The sequence below is a fragment of the Drosophila guanche genome, unplaced genomic scaffold (assembly GCF_900245975.1).
Source record: "Drosophila guanche unplaced genomic scaffold, DGUA_6, whole genome shotgun sequence".
Lineage (NCBI taxonomy): Eukaryota > Metazoa > Arthropoda > Insecta > Diptera > Drosophilidae > Drosophila > Drosophila guanche.
The window spans coordinates 6,137,606-6,159,726 of NW_022995750.1; the positions used below are offsets into that span (position 1 = coordinate 6,137,606).

The window sequence follows — 22,121 nt, forward strand, 5'->3', positions numbered from 1 at the left end:
TTTATTGAATTGCTTAGAAAATATAGATCAAATTAAAAACGTCAACCAAAAAGGTGGGCATGGAACTTTACGCTCTTTGACAACTTGTTGCTTGTCAGCCGGTAGAATGGTATGTAAAGTGTCTTTGGATACCCTCTTTTCATTAGACATGGACTGACATGTTCTTAACCTTTTCCATATGATTTCTATGATACATAGATACATTATCGTTATCTGTAATAAAAATTCGTTGAGATGGATTTCCAAAACATATTGACATTTTTTTTACATTGATTTTAGGCTGAGATTTCCAACAATACCACAATTATATGCAATCCTTTTTCCCAAGGGTAGAAGGGATTTTCCTAATGGGGAACAGTGCTGGTCACTTTTCGCAGAATATTCCTGGCCCAGCTGGTTTTCATATACATATTCAGATATTTATTTTCATGTTACTGGCAAGCTTACACTCTTAGCCCTGAAACTATTGTTTTATTCGATACAATAATCAATTCACTTATTTTCATTACATTTTATATTGGATTGTTTACAAAATACGATGAATACTCAAGAATACCAAATATAATAGTACATTAGCATAAAACCACCAACCATAAGTGTACATGTATGTAGATGTGCCAGTTCATACAAGCAAATGGCAACAAAATAAATAAGGGACCTTTTTGTGTATTCTTTGTTTAAAGTTTAAAGCACTAAAAATATACAATCAAATAAGGATTAGTAATAATAATATGCTTAATTGTAGAGAATTGATTCATCAATCGGATAAAATCATATGTTCAGTGGTGAAATCCTGACTGGCTCAAAACATTCGATCGGATATCAAAATAGAAAATAAGAAAATTGGATGGAATATTTTGGTATTGCTTTGAGGGTCAGTAGGTATATTTTATCGATACCTAAGCGGTCTCACTGATTTGGTTGTTTTCAGCCAAAATTAACCGAAATTTCAGCAACTTTATTTTTAATTGAGCAAAGTGCCATTGCTTTTGATAAAGGTTTATGCTGATTACAGGAGTTCACATACTCACAACGACCAGTCCCAATAGGAAAGCGCCAACAAATGCAATAGGTCATAAAAACTACGAAACTTCATAAAAACGAATCAACTTCTTATCAGAAGAAACAACAACAAAAGACTGTAAGTGACATTAATTAAAGTCAAACAGAAATACGTTCGCCTAGCTCACGTTCATTTGCTCGTCAACCCCAATCCATCCCCCCGAAGAGAGCGGAGAAAAACAATTGCTGGCGGAATCTCTGACGTGTCACAAGTGCTCAAAAGAACATAACGGAAATGTGCGGCGCACCCAGCACAGCTGTCGGCAATGGCACTCGTGCCCTCATCTTGGTCGGTGGCTATGGTACCCGCCTGCGCCCGCTCACCCTCAGCACACCCAAGCCCCTGGTGGAGTTTGCCAATAAGCCGATTCTGTTGCACCAGCTAGAGGCACTTGTCGATGCCGGGTGCCGTCAGGTGAGTGTTTGAGTTCGCCCCAGCTATGCGTAATATTTATATAAGCCAACATGTTGCTCATCCAGGTCATACTCGCCGTCAGCTATAGGGCTGAGCAAATGGAGAAGGAGCTGAAGGTGGAGGCTGACAAACTGGGCGTGGAACTGATATTCTCACATGAAACGGAGCCCCTAGGTACTGCTGGACCCCTGGCCCTGGCCAAATCGATACTGACTGCCAGTCCGGAGCCCTTTTTTGTGCTCAACTCGGATGTGATCTGTGACTTCCCCTTCAAGCAGCTGGTGCAGTTCCATCGAAATCACGGCAAAGAGGGGACCATTGTCGTGACCAAGGTGGAGGAGCCCTCCAAGTATGGTGTGGTGCTGTACGACGAGGACGGCTGCATCAAGAACTTTATCGAGAAGCCGCAGGAGTTTGTTAGCAACAAAATCAATGCCGGCATTTACATCTTCAATCCATCGGTGCTCGAGAGGATTGAGGTGAGGCCCACATCCATCGAAAAGGAGGTCTTTCCGGCCATGGCCGAGCAACAGCAGCTATACGCCATGGATCTGACCGGCTTCTGGATGGACATTGGACAGCCCAAAGACTTTCTTACAGGTAGGATGACTCACTGACTGGAGAGCAGAGCACTCGCCGCCTATCTTCAATTGCCTCATTAGTCTTTATCGTCTGCCGTTGTGTCGTGCATTTTTTAATCATGTTTTGTTTTCGTTCGAATTTGTTTTATCTTTTTCGTGTGTGCTTTCTCGGAAGAGCTAAGGCCACGGAGAATGTTTGATAGAGCGATTTCTGCTTGAGTGTGGTGGAGGCTCGTTGGGCAGATAGCGTGAGCGGGAAGAACCCTGTCCCAGATAGGAGAATCCCCTGGCAGGAGACATTTATTGATATGCCTCTTCCTGTATATCTCTTCTAGGCATGTGCCTCTACCTGAGCTCGCTGCGTCAGAAGCAATCAACGAAGCTGTACACCGGACCAGGAGTCGTGGGCAACGTACTGGTGGATCCCACAGCCACAATAGGCGAAGGCTGCCGCATTGGGCCAAATGTAACCATCGGGCCGGACGTAATAATCGAGGATGGAGTGTGCATCAAGCGTGCCACCATACTTAAAGGCGCCATTGTACGCTCCCACTCCTGGCTGGACTCCTGCATCGTTGGCTGGCGCTCGACGGTTGGTCGTTGGGTGCGCATCGAGGGCATCACTGTGCTCGGCGAGGATGTAATTGTCAAGGACGAGCTCTACGTAAACGGGGGCCAAGTGCTGCCACACAAAAGCATTGCGGCCAGCGTGCCCGAGCCACAGATCATCATGTAAGCGGGAGGAACGGTGCCCCGCTGTTAGCTGTAGTCTAACTATGATTTAGTTTCGTTTCGGTATTCGACATTTGTCCACAACAATTGCCTTCTGTTGCCACCGTCTGTCTATTAATTGGATTCTGTCAATGAAAGTACTAATATTTAAGTCAAACCTTTGCAATATTCTAAACAAAGAGCGAAAAACAATGAGAAACATTTCCAATATTTAGCTTGGCTATTCTATATAAATTAAGGCTACATTTCCCCTTGGGGAATCTTGACTCGTAGTCGTCCGAGTATAAGTGTATAATCAGCCAAACCTTTTTCTACTTTGATACCAGTAAGCAGAGCGTAAGTTTTGTACTTATAATTCTACAAATTAGACAAATATACATAAATATATATTATGAAAATAACTGGAAACAACAATTAGTAGGATGTAGGCAAGTCCTGGAGACTGGAGACGGAGACTGGGACCAAGGATCGTGCTTCGAGGCTTAGAAATGAAAAGAAAGTGAAGAGCTGAACAGGACTCCTTTAGTTTATATAAAAACTTAAATTCATTCTCCATAAAAGCTATCCTTTCGGTAACCTTACCTTACCCTTAGCCGTGTACCTTTGAAAGTGCATAAAACGTTACCTAGCAACGGCTTCTTGGAGGAGGGTCTGGAACCACAACAGAAGTTGGAAATTTCTTTATTAAAATGTTGAAATCTCTGGGGCAAAGCGATGGCCAACAGCCACAGCTGCAACTCCTTTGGGAGGACAAGGATGTCAAGTTTGATACGCCACATCTGTAAGTTATTCAACGAGAGAGATGGAGGGGAATAGGGTCAGTCAACACATAAATTCCAGGCACACTCGTCTACGCACTGGAGAGAAGGTGCTGGATTACATCTACCATATCGAGGACAGCAAGGGTAATCCTGGGGACACGGGCCGCCTAATGGTCACCAATCTTCGGGTGATTTGGCATTCTTTGGTGCACAAAAAGTACAATTTATGTGAGTAACTACGATGGGGATTCATCAGACATCAGACTGACTCTCTTTGCCTTTTTCAGCCATTGGTTTTGCGAGGTTTGGAAACACCAATACCAGAATCGTGCACATGCACTCCAAGGGCAGGATGCCCAGTCAGGCATTGTACATTCTGGCCATCAGCAATGAGACGCGTTTCGAGTTCCTCTTCACGGATGTGTCCGGCGAAACGGCGCGGCGTGATCAGCCCATCTTTGCCAGCGTCTTTGATGTGTATCAGTGAGTGGAATATGGAAAATCTCTTGTAGAACCACACAAAATGTCAGATTCCTCGCACTATCCTATAGATTATATCAACGGACGTATCTCTATCGCGACTTGAAGCTGCGTGGAGCCATCGTGCTCTCTGGACAACTGATTATCCTGCCCGATGAGCAGGTCTACAGCCAGGTACAGGGCGTCTGGAATCTATCCAGCGATCAGGGAAATCTGGGCAGCTTTGTCGTCTCTAACATACGTCTTGTGTGGTTCGCTGATGCCAATGAGACCTTCAACATCAGCCTGCCATATCTGCAAATTGAGAGCGTGAGCTTAATCATCCTTCTGGCTAGAATCTTCCACCAATATCTGACTTTTCCTTCTAGCTACGTGTGCGAGAGTCCAAGTACGGGCCTGCATTGGTCATCCAAACAGCCGAGACTGGCGGCGGCTATGTACTCGGCTTCCGCATCGATCCCGCCGAGCGGCTGAACGATCTATTCAAGGAGCTCTGTTCGCTGCACACGGTCTACATAGAGCAGCCCAACTTTGGCATCCACTACGATGCTCAGGATGCGCGCCAGCGACTGGCGGATGCCGCTGAGGAGGCGGCACAAGCTACGCAATTCAAGATCGAGAATTTCGAGGAGCTGGACGAGCGGCAGGAGCGCGAAATCAATACCAAACTGAATAGCTATCTGGCGGAGGGTTGTGTGTCGCACAGCAATCCACAATCGGAAAGAGACCCAGTGTATTGCAAGGAGTTGGGTTTTGCCATGGAGCGGATACGGGAGGGCTACAAGCTGCAGGATTTGTGGAATGTTATGCCCACAAAAATGGAGATATTCGAGGAATAATCTGAAGGAATCAAAGATATAACTAATGAGAGTGTAGAGGATATGGTAATGGGTACCGGAATTCAGTACGAAATCAAACAAAGTTCTGTCGAAGCCAAAGACAATATTGATACAGAAAATAAAGAACGATTTCATGAATGAAAATGAAAGTGTAACTAAAGATTAAACACGATTTACGAGAAGATATCTAAAAGTTTAAGGACTGTCAAGAAAAGATCGAATAAGGCTCAAAGATTCGCTTTTTGGGGAATAGAAAAGGAAAAACAAAATAAATTCATAATCTTGTAGTTATTTTTTAGGGATTTTTATTGACGCATACAACTCGCTGTGTGTTTAAGTAATTTTGCATTTGTTTGGAATCTCTTGAAATTGTTCTTAGCTTAGGGCTAATGCTTGATAATTTGTCTTGATTTTATGCTTTTTTTTTGTTGCAAATTTTAATTATGGAATTTTGTTTGTGGCACTACTTCTTAATGATATCATAGTGTTTTGCATCTGTTCTGAATGGGGTGTCTGAGAGTGGGGCATCTACATATCTGTGTTGTCTGGGATCAAGCAAATTGATTGAACTATCATTGGGGGGGCTTCGGGTTGGGTTGGGTTGGGTTGTTGGTTGTCTTTTGCTTGGTATTATAAATTAGTTCATATCACAACACACAGTTGATTTGACCTCTAAATATATTCATATGCTGCTCTTACAGATAGATTTAGGTAGTATTATGTTATTATTATATATTTATGTATTTATGTTCATATAATATAGATTTATGAATGAATTAGTTTTGTTTCGTTTCTAAGCTATAAATTCTAACAAACTTAATTAAAGTAGGAAAATTAATTGTAGTTGTGGCGTTTACATGATCTTCTCCTCTTCTCCTACCTGTTCTTAATTTTCTCATAATTCTCTCTTTCTCGATATCTTTTTTTGTGCCTCAAAGGCCCAACGTATGTAGAGCATAATCGAATCGAAAGCATTGCAATTTTTCTGTTTGTACATGGGACAAATACAAAATAAGCATATTCATGGTTACAACAAAATAAAATACACAAAAGAACACGCAATCATTTTGAAATATGAATATCAGGAATGGCTTACATTTTACATGGTTTTGTTTCTTTATACATTTAATACTTTTTCTGCTGAAACTTCTTCGTTTTGCTAAGGACTGAGGCTAAACATAAATTCTTGAATCTTCAGTTTTTTGTTTGTTTGTTTGTTTTTTGCATACATGTCAGTATCAGTTTCAGTATCAGTATCATATATTCGTTAGTGGATTCTTTGTTATATCAGTCTTAAAGACCAAGTCAAAATTTTGTGTCTACCCAAAGTAAGTGAAAATGGGGGAAAGTAAAGCCTGGATCTCTCTCTTGAATGTGGGCAAAGTAAAGCCGGGATGTCTCCACTTTCTATGGCATAGCTTGATATTTTCCAAGAAAATCGGTTTAATGGATAAAACCCTCTTGGAAAATATATTAATTTCATAATGGTTATGCCTTACCCATGGGTTTGCATTACACTCCCACTTTCCCAGAACAATGCCACACGAATAGGCGCTTTGGAACGCGAGTCAAACATAAACAGTAACTAGAACCGAAAGACTTCGAACTTGGAAAGTTTTCTAGACCCTTTCCCATTGTCACTGCTGCTGCCGCATCGGATTACGTTCCACTGAACGAACATCCGAGATGATTGTATATGAAATTTAAGTGCTGCCACTGTGGCAGCTGCTGGCGGAGATCTGTTGACGGGCGCGTTGACGCGTCATGGGTGGCGAGGGGCGTGCTGGAGACAAGCCACCACAGCTGCGTTTCGCTGGGCCCTTTGATGAGGCTGATTTGCGCTTGGCGGGTGCACGGGGAGCCCTTCCCGTAGAGGTGGATGTGCTGACTGGTGTGGGAGTGGCAGCTGCAGCAGCCGCGGCACGGCTGCGTTTCGCTGGTTCCCTCTTCGTTGACGATTTGCGTTTGGTAGGCGCTCTGGCTGCTTCTTCCGGCGAGGTTGATGTGGCGGCGACTGGTGTGGGATTGGCAGCTGCTGCAGCACGACTGCGCTTGGCAGATCCACTCTTGGTGGTTGCCTTGCGTTTGACAGGTGCTGCAGGTTTGGGCGCCACTTCTTCTGGCGAGACTGATGTGTTGACTGGTGAGGGCGCACCTGAAGCAGCAGCGGCGGCTGCAGCTGCTGACGTTCTTGTGCGACGTCGCCTGGCCGTGAGCAGCGGACCGCGACGACGACGCTTTGGCTTGGGCTCGTCTGTGGCGCCAGTGGCTGAGGTGTGAGTGTTGTGTGAGCGAGATCTGCTCCTGGTGGCGATTGCGGTGATGGCGGCGGTGGTGTTGGGGCTCTCTATATAGGGCATCGGCACGAATGCCGACCCCTTATGCGGCAACAATGTCACGGAGCTGAGGAACCAAACGAAAGGCTTACTTTAAACGATGCTCCCAACGATTATGCTGAATACTTACCTAGGCTTTGGTTTCTGGATTGACTCTGGATCATCCTCGTCGTCCTCCTCGTCCTCGTCTTCGCTGTCATTCACGGCGGGCACAAATTTGGGTCGCTTCAGTTCAAAGCCGCGGAATTTGTTACTGCCAGAGCAAAGATCGACACGGAATTGGAATAGATTGATTGATGCAAGGATCTGCAGGACTTACATTTTAATTGGCGTTATGGGCATGGGCCGGATGGGCTTAAACTGGCACAGATCCATGAGTAAGCTATCAGTGCTGGGATTACGTACGCGGGCCGCTGCCGAGCGATGCAGTTCAGTGGGTGCCACCGTGTATACCTTGAGGAACACCTCCGTCGGCACCTGGCTAGCGGGCTTCCTGTTGGCATGCGCCAGTATGAAGCGTCCACTGCTCGAGCTGGTGGTGATCGATGTAATCCGACTCGGTCCGCATCCCATCAACCCTCCCGCACCGGCCAGTTTCCGCTTGAGCGTCTGGCTGGTTAGCGTTAAGGGCTTCGCCGGTGGCACTGCGGATTCAACTGGTGGTGGCGGTGGGGCTGAGGCTGGGGCTGGGGCCACGGGTGCGGGTGCAGGTGCTGGTGCTGACATGACCAGGGCCTTCTGCACGGTATCCTTGATAAATTCGGTGCCGCGATGCAGGCGCACGGATAGGGTCTTCATCAGTGCACTGGCAGCACTGGGACGCGAGGCACCCACGGCCGAGGGAGTGCCCACCGTGCCACCGCCTGTCCCATTGCTCGGGTTGCTGTTGATCTTGCCGGCATCGTAGGCCGGCATACCGGCTGCGGCTAGCATCATTACTGCTGTTCGGGCTTGAGCTGTGGCAGGGGCAGGAGGACTGTGGCTATGGGTGGGTGCTGCTCTGCCTCTGCTCCTCGGACCAGTAGCACTAACATGCCCGGCTCTAGCGGTGGGGCTGCAATCGCTTATCTCATTTACCACGCATTTTCCATCTTCACTTTACACTTGACTCTTTTTCCCCCCAACCCAACACAATTTTAGGCACTCTTTTTGTTTTCTTTTTCACAATTTGGGACTTCTTTTGCGTGTTTGCTGCCTCCCTGGTTCGCTTCACCGTTTTGCGTTTACCTCACACACGCTCGTTCGTACTACTACACGCACTACCACCTCACACGCGTACGCACACGAACACACACCACTCTCCTGCTACTACTGCTCGTTTGCTGCCTTTATTTTACCCATCCATTTCCATTGTGTGTCGCCGGTCCAAGAAGCCCTTTTAATCGTCCCTAAAGGCAGCTGTCACCAACACGATTTAGTCTTTTGTACTGGAAGCCATTAATTGTTTGTAAAATTAGCCTGGCCTTGTATGCGGGGCCAACAAGAAAATGGCTTTGCGAATTCCGCTTTTTGCTATGTTTTACGCTTTTACTACCGCACACGTTCATTCATCAGAAGCAGCTGTGGGCGAACGATATATCGATATACTTTTTTTGTTGATATTTTATTTGCCTCTGACGTCTAATTGGACTTTTTTTGGGGATATATCATCTAACCAACTTGTTTTTTTTTAATTTTGAGTCAACATTATTTGTTCTTGCTTTTACGCCGCTTGACCAACCACAGAATTTCAAACCCGCCACTTTTGATTCTACATATCGATGTACACATATCTCACTTTTGTGAGATAAATTGACCTTTTCCGCGTAACGATCTTTATCCTCTCCTGTTTCTTTCTTTAAGTTCATCAAAATCATATGAGTTTTCTATCAATTTCTTTGAGTAAATTCGAATTGAAATTTGCGATATATCGTTTAGGAATTCAGGCGATTATTTTGTAGACAAAATATTATAGTGCTGCCAGACTGATGTCACTATAATGGACTGACCTTTTTTTCTTGGTCTGGCAGGGATAAATTATGGGATAAATTATGCCATAAATCTGAATGTGAAATAGTTTTACCATAAAACAATTATAAAATTTTTTCGAAAGTAATTTTCGGATATGCAGGAGAATGCAATTCGGCAACATATAACAATCTCTATTAGGAGCTGAGCTTCCCAAATGAATGCCAGGTAGTTTTACTGCCACTTTGACTGTTGCCGCTCAATCGATAAAAATAAACTTAAATTTGAAATTAAATAAGCTAAAAAGCTACTGTTCGGCCACTGCTGCGATAATCTGAAATCATAGATAAGAGCGTCGCTCCGTATCAAGTTTATTATGGCAAAATAATTGCCCTGACGCATGCGGCGCTCAATTTACGAACCCAATCCGGTCGCGGCGCTTGCGCAGTTTCCTGTCCCAATGGCGGGCAAGAGGCGGGCAGAGATCGGGTGGGATCGGGTATGGCACGCTTTTGTGGTCTTGGCCACCCCCTAGGGACACTGGATACAACTGCTGCGACTGCTGCTGTTGCTGCTGCTGCTGCTGCTTCTCCTGCTGCTGTGACAGAAGTGTTTTTTGGCATGTCAAATGGCCGTTGGTTGCCGCTGCCGCTGCCGCTGCCACAGCCGCTCTACCTCTTGCTCCGTTTAATAACATTATGAAAACGCGTGTTTTACAGCTCATCATGAGGCCAGAAAGAGGAGTGGGAGCATTGCATTGCTTGCATATTTTCGTGCACTCGATTCTCACTGCGCCTGGCTGCCAGACTGCCAGTTAAGAGTCAAGTCCTCGCCATTGGGACGCGGCTGGAGGTCACTTCGTCGTCGACAGCGACCGCCCCCCCATTGCGCCTCACCAGGCCACCACGCGCTGCGACTCTGGCTGCTCTGGCCCTAGCTCTGGCTCTGGCTCAGCATCGAGTTTGGCCCTCTGCGCAACCGCACCGCTAACAAAAGCCAGAAGCAGAAGCCAGCGTCGGAGCAGGCGTCAGCCTTTGGGCAGAGGGCTATAATTTTCCAATATGCAAATGTGTTTGTGCCACAAAATGGCGCTGCGGTCGCCTCATTAGAAGAGTTCAGCAATCGAGAACGGGTGTGCGAGAGAGAGAGAGCTCCGCCGAGTGGCCGAAACCATTGACAATTATGCAATTTTGCAGCACGACTAAGCAAATTATTTTCACTAAATTAAATTTTAACTCGTGCTGGGCGCACTTCTCAAAAAGTATTCACGAGCATAACCACAGCCACAGGCCACATCCGCTGACTCCGTTGCGCTCCACGCCAAGTGTGTGCCGAGTGGAGAGGATTTGTGGGGAGAGAGAGAGAGAGAGACATGTGGCATAGCGTTGAAAAGCTTTGGGATGTGCCAGATTTGGGTTCTGGGGAGGCACGCAGCCGCAGCTGCCGCTGGGTGGAGGCACACAATGAAAGTGCAAACAAAGAAATCCCTCCAAATTTTCTTTCAAAAATAATTGCTCGTTCGTTGGCTTATCGATGTGACAGCAAACTGGGGCTTTGTCTTGGAGTTGAACATTAGAAATGGATCGAGAGTAAAGTTCTCTTCCAATTTTTATAGTTTATCCATCCAAATTGTTCTGAATTGTTCAATGGTTTGCTTTGGAGACTGTTTAACACTGTTACTGTTTCACTAGTTATTCAACACTTGGCAAATCGATAAACGCCCCCATAAAGCCCGCTGGAAATCTTCGTCTGAGAATAAATTTGATAATTTTGAAACCCACCAAGCAAATCGGTTCTATCCGTAATGAAGCTCATTTTGGAAATTTATGAACTCTGCGTGTTTATAATCAACGCGAGATGCCACAATACAAATGATTATTGAAATGCGCAACGCAAATGAAGCGAAATGAACACACAACAATAACAGATTTGTACGCAACAAATTCCGCACATTGTTTTCAACAAATGGTTTCTCTCTCTCTGGGAAATCGATTTAGTTGATTTTCAATTACATTTCATTGCGGCCTCAACATTTTTTTTTTCCACAGGTGTGAAGAGGTGCGTTTCTTTTCTTTTTTGTTTCCTTTTTTTTTTGGTAATGAAAAAGCCATAAATCATGACACAAATGAAGTTGAACTCTGGGGTTCTTGCGGCCCTTCGTTTTTTGTTCCTGTTTTATTGTTGCAAAGTGTAACATTGATTAAGCATTATTAGCGTTTATTGTTGTTGCGGCTCACTCTCAGTCTTCGAACAGCCTCCTCCATACCGAACCACTCCATTTTCTGTGGCATTCTAGACAGTCCATTGTGGCGCTCTTCACTTCTCTGCTCTTTCTATTTTCTTTCCTATTTTGGTTGTTGCTTTTTGTGCACGCACAGTGGGACACTTTCCATCATCAGCACTCCTCCGAATGATGGAACGCTTCGCTGGCCAGCTCTGGCACCACTATCAGGCCCCCCCTGCCCACAAAACATGCCCCATTTCGAGGGCTGACCGCTATGGGGGCAAACATATTGATATATGTTCTCTGTCTGTCGGTCGGTCCGCCTGTTCGACTGCTGGAAGTAAATCAAAATTGATTTGCTGTGTGTGTGCAGCCTCCTCGGGTAATGGACTTTTTAATGAACTCTGTGCCATGGACAATGGGCAATGCTTGAATTTTGGAAGGTATTTCCTAGCTGGTACTTCCCCTCACAACTCTACAAATAACATGTAAAAACCGCTTTTGCAAAATATATAAAAGAAATTGTTGAACCGAACAGAAGTTGCAGTAAAAACGAGTCAGAACAGTGACCAGAACCAAATTGGCCGAAAGCAACGTCGAGTGTGACGGGAGCCGAGCCACAGAGAGGCGGCGGCCATTACTCAGGCGCATTGGCTTGGCCAATAAAACGGAGCGGAGAAATGGCCATAAACACAGCCGAGGGGATTGGCCAGAGGCAAGACGAGTTCTGGGGGCGCCTGCAAGCCTCCACGAAAATCGGAAACAAAGCGCCCAAATTGATTTTGCGGTAGCCCAGGCAATAAATGTTGTTCAAGCCAAATGCTAAATACAACTTGACTAAAAGCGAGAGGGGTACACACGGGCATGGAAGGAGTCGAAGGGGCTGTGGGGGCCATCCAATCTCACAGAGCAGAAGGTTTGACAAAGTGAGAAATATGCATGGCAGAAACCACAAGCAGAAGATGGAACCTACCTCTTTGCTGTACCCACCATCGGGAAGGGGACCTTCCCTTCAACTGCAACGAGAAAATATGATGACATATCGCGTCATAGTTCAAACGGCAGGGAATCCACTGATCAATTTTGTACACAGCAAGGCGCCATCTTTTTGGCCCTTGCATGGCTCTTGCTCTGGCTCTGGCTCTGGCTCTTACTTTTATTTTCGAGGATTTAGTATGCAGGATAAAGTGTATATAAATATATATGTATAAACGGGGGCACCGGAGGAGCTTGGCCTGGTCAGTGGCTCACAGTGCTGGTTTTTTTTTTAGTTTATTTGTTTTTTTTTTTTTTCGTTTCGTTTCGTTTCGAGTGAGCCAAATCGTTGGCCATAATTTTTTATTATCCCCGAGCTCAGTGCAAAAAGACGAGGCAGACGCAGACGGACTCTTGGCTTCCGTTGGCGGACTCCAAGTTGGAGTTTGGCTCTGGGGGCTCTGCTCTGAGAGTAGCCATAAAAATAATTAATTGGCTTTTATGTGGCAGGAGCCGTTGAAATTTCGCTTGTTTTTCTGCATTTCCCTGTCCCCTGGCTCTCGGCTTTGTGTGCTGCCTGGCAAATGCAATTTCTGCATCGCATTCGCCAGTTTAATTAGCCATATTAATTATCTTCATAATCAGCATCTGTTCTGTGGTCGCACTCGCACTCGCCCTCTCACACAAATGCACACAAAGCTCATTTCCGCTTCTGCTGGCGGCCATTTTGTTTTTTGTTGTTTTGTTGTTTTGGCAAAATAATTAGTTTTTGCGGTTCCCCCCATTGGCCACTCGACCACAGAATCAAATACATTTGTGTTTGATTTTTCCATAAATTGTGCACAGAGAAATTTATGTGGGACTTCGGGGCATCGCAACCGATTTCTAAATTGTCATTAAGTGTGGGAAGCTTTCCCATTGGGAAATAATCTCAATAATATGTAAAGAACTACTGCTTTGAATGGCCACATTCTGTAGCGCCTGTCTGTATTTTCTGAGAGAGCTTTGAACACATAAAACCATCCACATGTAATCTAGTTAATAATGCTGAACTCCATGAAATATTCGCTGAAATGTTTCTGTCATTCTTCTGTCTGCACCTCTGACCTAAGCTAAGGCCCCACCTGATTACGTTGCTTTTCTCCCACAATGCCGTGGAGCACCTTGCAGAACTTTAGCAGCGGTTTTTTCTGCCCATTTTTATGCCACTTGTTTAATGTTTAATCATACATTTCCCAGCCCTTTCTTGCCGTCAGAACGACTTCACTTTGCACCGCCGCTTCCTTTCGCAGACCCCATGATGATCATCGTCGTTCGTTGCCATTAATTTATGCGCGGAAAACTGCAGCACAGTGTGAAGCATTTTCCCCATTGCTTTTTGTTCTTGCTGGAAAATGTTCTTCGTGGCATAAATCGTGAGGAAAAATGAAACGAGAATGTTGTTGATAATAAACAGAGAGAGAGAGAGAGAGAGAGAGAATGTCAGGGGAGCGTTGGAAAATGAAGGGGAAATGAGCGCAAAATTAATGGATTTTAATAAGTGAAGAAAATACCTATATGATTATTAATGAAAATCGCTGTGTAGTTGCCATAAATAATGGAATCATTGGTGGGGCAATGCACGTTAATTGGAGGAGAAAGTCTCCAAAGTTGATATGCAAGAAAAAGGTAATCAAAGTTGAATGGAAAACCACTAATTACTAATGATTGGAATAATGTAAGACGGGCTGATGTCTGGCAAATAAATTATTTAACAATAAAACCAAGGAATTTACAAATAAAATGTGCACTGATAGAAATTAAGCGAAAAGTTAGGAAGGAAAGTCTCTTTCCAAACACTTTTCGAATGCCATAAATTATCCATGAAAAAAGGGTCTGAAAAACAAATCAACACTAATGAGTTTTTGTGGTGTAAGTAAGTGAGTAAAAGTTTGTTAGGCAAACAAAAAGAAACCCCTAAATATAAAAACCAAAAATATTGTATAATAAAACAAAACGGAAAAACAAAAGGATGTAAAAAGACGAGCTTCGAGGAACTGAGCAATTGTGAAAGGGCTTAAATGTGTAACGCCCCTTAAATATTAAAATCTGTGTGTTTTACGCGCCAAAAGTACAATATAATAGAATGCAATGAAAAAGCCAACCATATAATGCATATTATAGCTGGATCTATATAGTCCGATGTGTGCCCAAGTTTAATGAAGCGGAAATGCAAATCAACAAGAGCGTAAAAACTATGTATGGAATGTACGACGTACATCCAGCCACAGGCCTTGGGTCGGGGCCAGGCCAGGCCAGGCCAATTGTTCACTTACCGGGTCTCTGCATACGATTCAGAAAAAACGTCAACGATGCTGCTGATGATGATGGTGATTGCATATACATATAGTTCTTATATAGTATGACCTGGCTGTGGATCCATTGTTCCATTCGCCTGACATTTCAACGCGGGAATCAACAATCAAACAAACAAATGCGTAAACGCCGTCAGAGGTCCGAGTCGAAGGTTTTCTCGGCTGCTGCGCTTTTGTTTGTTTTGAGAACGGGCCTCCTCCTTCTCGACCTTTAGCCACGGAGAGTTTCGCAAAACCAACAATAAAAGAAAAGTTATATGCCTGAAAATTGAGATGAGAGAACGAGCTGAGCTAGTTGTTGTTTTTCCATTAGTTTCAGTTCATTGGGTTCCAATTGCGTTTCTGGTTTTATTGATAGCCGCAAAAGTTTTGATAGGTATTTAATCGCTGAAATGGTTTTTAGAAAGCGAATTGATTTTATTATGGCTTAACATTCTGCAGAAGTGCTTAAAAGATTCGAGTTCAACGTGTAAAGGCATTGGGGGGATATCAAATAAAAGTTTCTATTCCACACACACAATACAAAATGTGCAAATTTATGGTTGACTTTTGTCACTAGTGTGGTTTTAGTCGCTTCTGTGCTATGGTTTTAGTGTGCTTTGTCCCTCTAGGGCCCTTTGATGTTGGAGTTATCGCGGTACTCCTGTATATGCCGTTCCTGCGCCTCACGCCGCTGCTTGCCCTCTGCAAAGGCGCTCATCGGTTGCCAGTGTCCGGCCTTCGGCTTGGGCTTGGCACGGAAGCGCTGCTTGCGCACGTACAAAGGACGGCGCTGATTCACCCACCAGGCAAAGTCGGGCAGTATAATGCGCATGGACTTGACCACAGCCTGGTGTCGCTTGATTTGGTCCCGCCGCTCCAGCCACTTGCGGCCGTACTCCCAACCGAGGATGTAGCTCATGCAGGGTGGCTCGTCGTCGCGCTGCTCGGGAATGGGATCCGGACGCACATTCTCTGGGAGAATCACTCCGTTGTGATCCCTGGCGACAACGGGCTTCGAACGCTTCCAAATGCCTTCTTTAAGCATTTTTAGTGGACGAAATTTGTTGTTGACTGTAAGTTTTCTGGTTGTTGAATGAGTTTTGGATGGGCTTTGAATTACTCAATAAAAGCTAGATCGAAGTCAACTTGGTTGCTTAGTTTTAGGATATATTTAGCGAGTAATGCTAAAATTAATTCAATAACTCTTGGAAACCTCTCACCATCTCCAAGGCAAAGTTCAAAGACAAACCCTTTTTCCCAAGCTCCAGCCCGACTCCCACCTGAGCTCCAGACAATACTCGTAATAATTTTAATTAAATGCATCAAGACCCATTGACCATAACAAAGGCAGCAAAACACGAATGGCGCACAGATATGGAAAGGGCATGGAAATGAATCCCGAAATGAGTTGCAAACAAATTACGCCGCAGAAATGGGCTCCCAGCGGTGACAAATTACAAGGAAACAACACAACGGTAGAGCGCGATGCCAGCGATGAGAAATGATGACAGCGCACAACGGTAACCGTCAGACAGAGATGGAGAGACAGGGACAGAGAGCGCAACGAGAGAACGGAGTGTGAGTGGAGAGCGTGCGAGAGCGGGACAGACATCACATTAGCGGCGCGGCGCACAAAGGGCTGCAGAGGAAAAAGGAAAGCTGCGAAAAATTTGCACAGCATTAGATCATGCTGGGACCACGTGGTCATTGTGACCCTTGTGCACATACACTATGGTTACATTCAGAAAACTTTGATTGCCTAATTGTGAATGGTAAGAGTAAAATCTGGAAAACCAGATGGTGCGGGTGCCGGTGCCATGGCCACTTCCGCTGTGATGTATTCTTGCACCTTTTTGTGCCACGCGTTGTGCCACTTTATGGGAGCCCCCCACATCCAACCGTTCCACTTCCGCTATCTTCCTCGTGGCACACAACAGCCTCAGCTCAGACCTTCCCTGCATACTTGACCTATGACCAGGAACGCCCCCGCTGACTGGACTTTGCCCTCATGCCGCGCTTTTCACATCCCTGGCATCTTCTTTTGGCTGAGACTTTGTTGGTTTATTTGGGTTTTACGCTCGGATTTACATCTGTTTGCATTTTGTTCAGTTTCTTTGTATCCGATGGAACAAATGGGCGATTTGTTTTCCATTCCATTTGGGCTCTCAGAGAGCCTTTATGGCCATTAGCAAAATGTTTTTAGGGTTTCAATTTGGGCATTTTGCACGCCATAGTTTGGGTTTGTTTAATGCCTGCTAACTCAATTATCAGTTTGGAATTACAGTAGGAATTAATATTCACTCCAGCTCTGATATTTCACTCAAGTTGGAGTTAGATTCCATTAAGCGGAAGAAAAGAAAAAGATATTTATTTTGTACCATGACAATCCACAAAATATATAGTCGCGCTAAGCCCTATCGACCGATTGAATCGAATAGAAACCTTCCCGAGCATCAGTCCTTCACGCCCTCCTACGAAAAGGACGCCACATCGATGAGTCTCCTGATGTCCTGGCACTACGGTCACCAATGGCTGGAGGAGTCCAAGCTGTTTCGTCAGAAGAACATGCCAGTTAAAGAGCGCCGTTTTATAGATCCCGGCACCAAGGGTTGGCTGCAGAAACGCATGACAGCCACGACGCGCCGTGCCAATAATTTAGATTCTAATCAGAAGCCTAGATGGGCATAGCAACAATGACATAATTGTAGAATCAAAATTGAAACCGAAACCTTTGAATGGTTGATCTTGTTATTCAGTTACCTAATTGATTCGTTTTCGTTTCTTGGTTTGTAGTAAAATAAATATATTTGCTCGATGAAACGAGTTCATATTTTCTTGGTGCGTTGCATTTTCTTTCCGCACTTTCAGTTTGGATTCCCCTAGCCGTTAGGCCCCCCACAAAGTAAACTCTTTCAAAATATCTTTCCACTCACTTCATTACCAAGTGAGGCATATCCATTGGGTCCACAATAAAAACCACTTCAGAAAACTAATTTTTGAGCATTAGAAAGGGCTGGGCCGTCTTATGTGTACACTGCACATGGTAGGTAGTTTCCCCTGCCCCAGGCCTATTGTGATGCGGCATGACTTTGCTTTCAAAACATATTTGTAACGGCAAAAAGCCGACACAACAAAAGCGTAAGACCAAAAGATGGCAGAAATGCTCAAGTACACGCACTTCTAAACGCAATTACGTTTAGCTTTTGCCAAGGGCTTAGGGCAGGGGCATGCACAATTATATATGTACGTACGGATAACTGTATGTACTCGATCTTACAGAAGCAACAATCTCTATTGCCAGCGGGCGAAGCTTGAAACAGATTTTGTGCTCTCTTGACTTTACCCCTTCTCGTGCTTCATTCTCTCTCCCTTTGAAACATTTCAGCACTTTGTCCCAGGTGAAAAATACGCATGCCTAGCGCAGCGAGCACCAGAGAATGCATCATAATCATCATCCTCACCACACACACACACTATTGCCATCTCGCTTGGTCAACGCCATTGGGGGTTTGGCATTGAGCCTATGTACATATTGCCATCGCACTCACTCCCTCTACTGACCTTTTGTATGGAGGGATTTTCGCCTTTATTAGTTTGTCTAATTGCTTTTCGCAACTATTATTATGGCATGTTCTGTTGTTGCTGTTGGTTTTTGTCCACACACACAAAAAAGTATCACAGATGTGTGAGACCCGCTCTGACCCCCCATGGGTACCCTTCGCTCTTTGATTTGACTCTACCCCTACTCCTCATGCCACATTCCTTTTTCGTTTTTCGCTTTTCGCTTTTTGCTTTTGGGTGTGCTTTGGTTACGGTACCATGTTCCCATCTACGACGTTCGACTACTACTTTTGTATTACTGTTTTTTAATCAATTCTGTTAAAGAAGGCGTGAAATATTTTTCTGCTGTTCCAGCATTTCCGTTTTGTGCGTGGCCCCCTGTCGTTCTGTGGGTGAGGCGCAGGGGTAAGGGGTCAAGGTGGACTGGGAAGGGGGAACGTTTTTTTATTACATTTTAAATATAACATTATTTAATTTGGTTTGTCGGTTGACGGATGAGCAGCTGTCCTTGATGACAATTTTGCTTGCAAATTTTCAGGGGTATTTGCAAGGAGTTTCCTTGGTGACACAGATAGGGTGCAGATTTCTGGATTAAATCTTAATTCTTTCATAAGCTTTCATTACCCAGTACACTCCAGACCTATACCAACGAGATATAAATATTTATTATTCTCTCTCCTGATGCATGGCCTGCTCCTGGGACTGGAGCGACAGCGGTTATGGCTCCCACAACTCCTTGAAGAGAGAAACACTTTGGCTTGCCATACATATCCCTCGTTTTTTTATGCTCTTTTGAGTTATGTTATTTATCATTCGACTGTGTAATTTTTCATTCGGCAAAACTTTCAGTGCCACACGCACCTTCGTACAGCTGCCAAGGAGGAGACTCGGAGACGACCCATCTGCTCTGGGGCAAACGAAATATTTTGCTTTGCCTCTTGACATTTATTTCTCCCATACAAAGCGAAACAAACAGAGAGAGAGAGAGAGAGAGAGAGAGAGAGCGGAACGAGTGGTAAGAGAGAAGAGAAATATGCGAAGAAAAACAATAAAAAGTGTAGCAGCAACAACAATCAACGTGCGATATTATTAATTTTACTTTATTTGTGGCGCATTCCTTGCGGGCGCCCAGGAACAGCAAAAGGACCCAGAGAAGCAAAAAAAAAAAAACGAAGTAAAGTAGAGTAAGAAGAAACAAAGTCACGCTCATCCCATACCAAACATAAACGACATGTGGATGTGAAGGAGGTGGACGAGCTGGAGAAGTTTTGGCCACCTTTGCGTGTCCATTGGTTATAATTCAAACTGCATTGGGAGAACCTCAGAGCTCAGACCGCTGAACGTGGAAATAAATATAAATGTCAAAACTGAGTGGAGTATTTCAGGGCGAGCTTAAACACACACACACACACACACACACACACACACACACACACACACACACGTGCGAAGCAATGCTTTGCGGCAGTACCGCGCGCGACGGGCGCCCACTCCCACCAGAAAATACGGCCCTCAGTATGAGTATACCCACTAGTGTAAGAAGTATTATTATTATTATTATATTTAAAGTATTATTAAAGCTAGATAATTAATTAGAAGGATTAAACAAATGAACACACACACACACACACACATAAATATGATGTATATTGTACATATGTGCATATGGTATAGATGTATCATCAATCGTTGCACTCTGGTTGCGAGTTCGAGTTACAAATGAATCATCGAGAGGTTTGAGATGCGTGAGAAATCGGGGCTTTCATTTGGCAAATTGTTGTTGAAATTTAAAGGGAGAAATGAATGGAAGATTGTAGAAAAAACTAGATAATTATAATTATCTTTAAGATCTTTCTAATAGATCTTTTCTAATATGTAAATTTGATGCCATTTTTGATCCGACAAAACCCATTTAGGTTATTAATGCACATCTTCGACTTACCTCTTGAAACAATCAATCTTTGGGCATTACATGAGATCATTTATTGTCTTCTTTACTTATTATTTGGTTTATCAATGTTTGGTTCTGGCAAACAACAAAATCAATTCCCCTCAACCCAATGAAAATAACTCATTTGGCGGAGTCAAACGGCGCTATGTGGCGCCGACAATCATAAATAATAAAAACACCCAGCCAGCAAGCAGAAAAAAACCCAACTCAAACATTGATTTTTATTAATGACAAAAAAAGCAGCGTTTTTTTTATAGTTGCATTAAAAATGTATTACCAAAAATAATGTGAAAAAGAAATGCATTAATTCATTCATAAGACGAGAAGTTGAGCAGAGGAGCACTTGACCAGTTTTTGGGTTCAGTACGAGAATCTGTCGCTCGTTTTTTTTTTCGGGAGGTTGGCTCCTACTTCAAACGGCGATTTTGATCGTTTTGTCTCCATGGAGATGTTGAAAATGTTAAGCGCCATCATTTATTATGTAGGGCTCGTTATTGTTGTTGCATTTATGCACAAATTTATGTGATTTTTATGCGTAGACATAATTATAAAAGTCGCTTATACTCGAGGATCCCAACCAACCAAAACCAAAAAAAAAGTAAAGAAAAATACAAACCAAAAACCAACCCATGTCCAGCTATCTTCAAGCTTCATTTGTTGGCCACTCTCTGGTCTCGACTCCCAGTGGTTCGAGATGGAGTCAGAGTTGGAGTTGGAGTTGGAGTTGGAGTTGGAGCCGGCGCTCCAGCTACACCTCACATTGTCATAAATTATAAAATTTTATGCGTAAATTAATGACAACGTTTTTTTTTCTTCGTTTTGTTCGTTGGTCTGCTTGGTATATTTTCTCATTCGTTGGAGCTAAGCGAGGAATTCCCTAAGTGGGGAATGGGTATACATGACTGGGACTCGATTTTCAGTGGGGATTAGGCAGAGTTCCAGAAGGCAAAAGGATTATAAATGGATTAGATTAGCTTGTTTCTGAATGTTTCAATATAACTATTTTAAATTACTCTATTATGTATTAATATTTGAGCGAGATCTGAAGAGATCATCAGGATAAGAAGTGTACAAAAATAAAAGTCCATGTGTAATGATGTTTTTTATACTATTTTATGGTTTGTACTAACTTAGTTATAGATTCTTGCTCTACAAAACGACTATCTTTGGCCCATTAAATCTTTTGCTCAAATAAATTTCAAACTTATCCCCATCAGAGCATCTAGAATTCGTATTCATCCACAACCATAAATCACCGTATCATTTTTTAATCACTTTTTTGTGTGGTGTTTCCAATTTTTGTCATGTCTTTAGTCAGATTAAGTGTTATGGTCGACTGAATTAGTTGCATGAGGTTTAAGTCATACAAAAGAATTTGAAATTCTTGGGCTCGGAATCAGCATGGTTTCAATATTAATAGACCATGGCCATAGGAATATTAATGATGTGAGAAATGGGAAAATTTATGCAGAAATCATTGAAGAATATGTTGCTATAATTAACTATAAGTGGCCACATTCTAATCAAATATTTTCCAACTCACAATTTGCTCATTTCCCTGGCAACAGCAAGCACCGTCGCCAGAGCAACCTCAAAAAAAAAAGAGCAAAAATAATCGGGGCCAGGGCACAGCAAAGGCAATCAACTTTAAATGAACAATTGCTTTTGATTAAACAAAAGTAGCAGTGAGACAATTCCCTCACTGGAGCTCCCTTTCTCCATCACATGGTGTATCAACAAAATAAAATCAAATAAATTAGTCAAAATGAGGGTGGCCCCTGATTGTGTTCAACCGCAAAAGTGCGCAAAAAAGTTCATTGAGTTACTGTCTCTCTGGGACATAGAAAGATATGCAGCCGCGGTCTGGAATACCCTACAGTATCAGGCTTTTTTTGATGGTATGATAATACAATTCTGCACC

At 43.8% G+C, this 22,121-nt stretch overlaps 5 protein-coding genes across 5 annotated transcripts; 3 read left to right on the forward strand and 2 right to left on the reverse strand.

The window, feature by feature from the left end:
* The first annotated feature begins 922 nt into the window (after positions 1–922).
* On the forward strand, positions 923–3,188 carry LOC117585999 (mannose-1-phosphate guanyltransferase beta). Its single transcript, XM_034275826.1, has 4 exons — positions 923–1,141; positions 1,229–1,477; positions 1,543–2,077; positions 2,394–3,188. Exons 2-4 carry the CDS (start codon positions 1,298–1,300, stop codon positions 2,792–2,794), a joined length of 1,116 nt encoding a protein of 371 aa, XP_034131717.1. The 5' UTR covers positions 923–1,141; positions 1,229–1,297; the 3' UTR covers positions 2,795–3,188.
* A 45-nt stretch (positions 3,189–3,233) lies between these two features.
* On the forward strand, positions 3,234–5,290 carry LOC117585998 (Bardet-Biedl syndrome 5 protein homolog). Its single transcript, XM_034275825.1, has 5 exons — positions 3,234–3,571; positions 3,631–3,779; positions 3,839–4,034; positions 4,103–4,340; positions 4,400–5,290. The coding sequence occupies exons 1-5, from the start codon at positions 3,480–3,482 to the stop codon at positions 4,868–4,870; spliced, it is 1,146 nt and encodes a 381-aa protein (XP_034131716.1). The 5' UTR covers positions 3,234–3,479; the 3' UTR covers positions 4,871–5,290.
* A 12-nt stretch (positions 5,291–5,302) lies between these two features.
* Positions 5,303–8,756, reverse strand: LOC117585997 (flocculation protein FLO11). The gene is made up of 3 exons (XM_034275824.1): positions 7,526–8,756; positions 7,337–7,459; positions 5,303–7,273 (listed from the first exon to the last, which is right to left on the reverse strand). Exons 1-3 carry the CDS (start codon positions 8,140–8,142, stop codon positions 6,574–6,576), a joined length of 1,440 nt encoding a protein of 479 aa, XP_034131715.1. The 5' UTR covers positions 8,143–8,756; the 3' UTR covers positions 5,303–6,573.
* Positions 8,757–15,186: 6,430 nt separating this feature from the next.
* LOC117586164 lies at positions 15,187–15,775 on the reverse strand. Its single transcript, XM_034276065.1, has one exon. The coding sequence runs from the start codon at positions 15,731–15,733 to the stop codon at positions 15,314–15,316; it is 420 nt and encodes a 139-aa protein (XP_034131956.1). The 5' UTR covers positions 15,734–15,775; the 3' UTR covers positions 15,187–15,313.
* Positions 15,776–17,029: 1,254 nt separating this feature from the next.
* LOC117586280 lies at positions 17,030–17,376 on the forward strand. The gene has a single exon (XM_034276234.1). The coding sequence runs from the start codon at positions 17,068–17,070 to the stop codon at positions 17,374–17,376; it is 309 nt and encodes a 102-aa protein (XP_034132125.1). The 5' UTR covers positions 17,030–17,067.
* Positions 17,377–22,121: the final 4,745 nt, after the last annotated feature.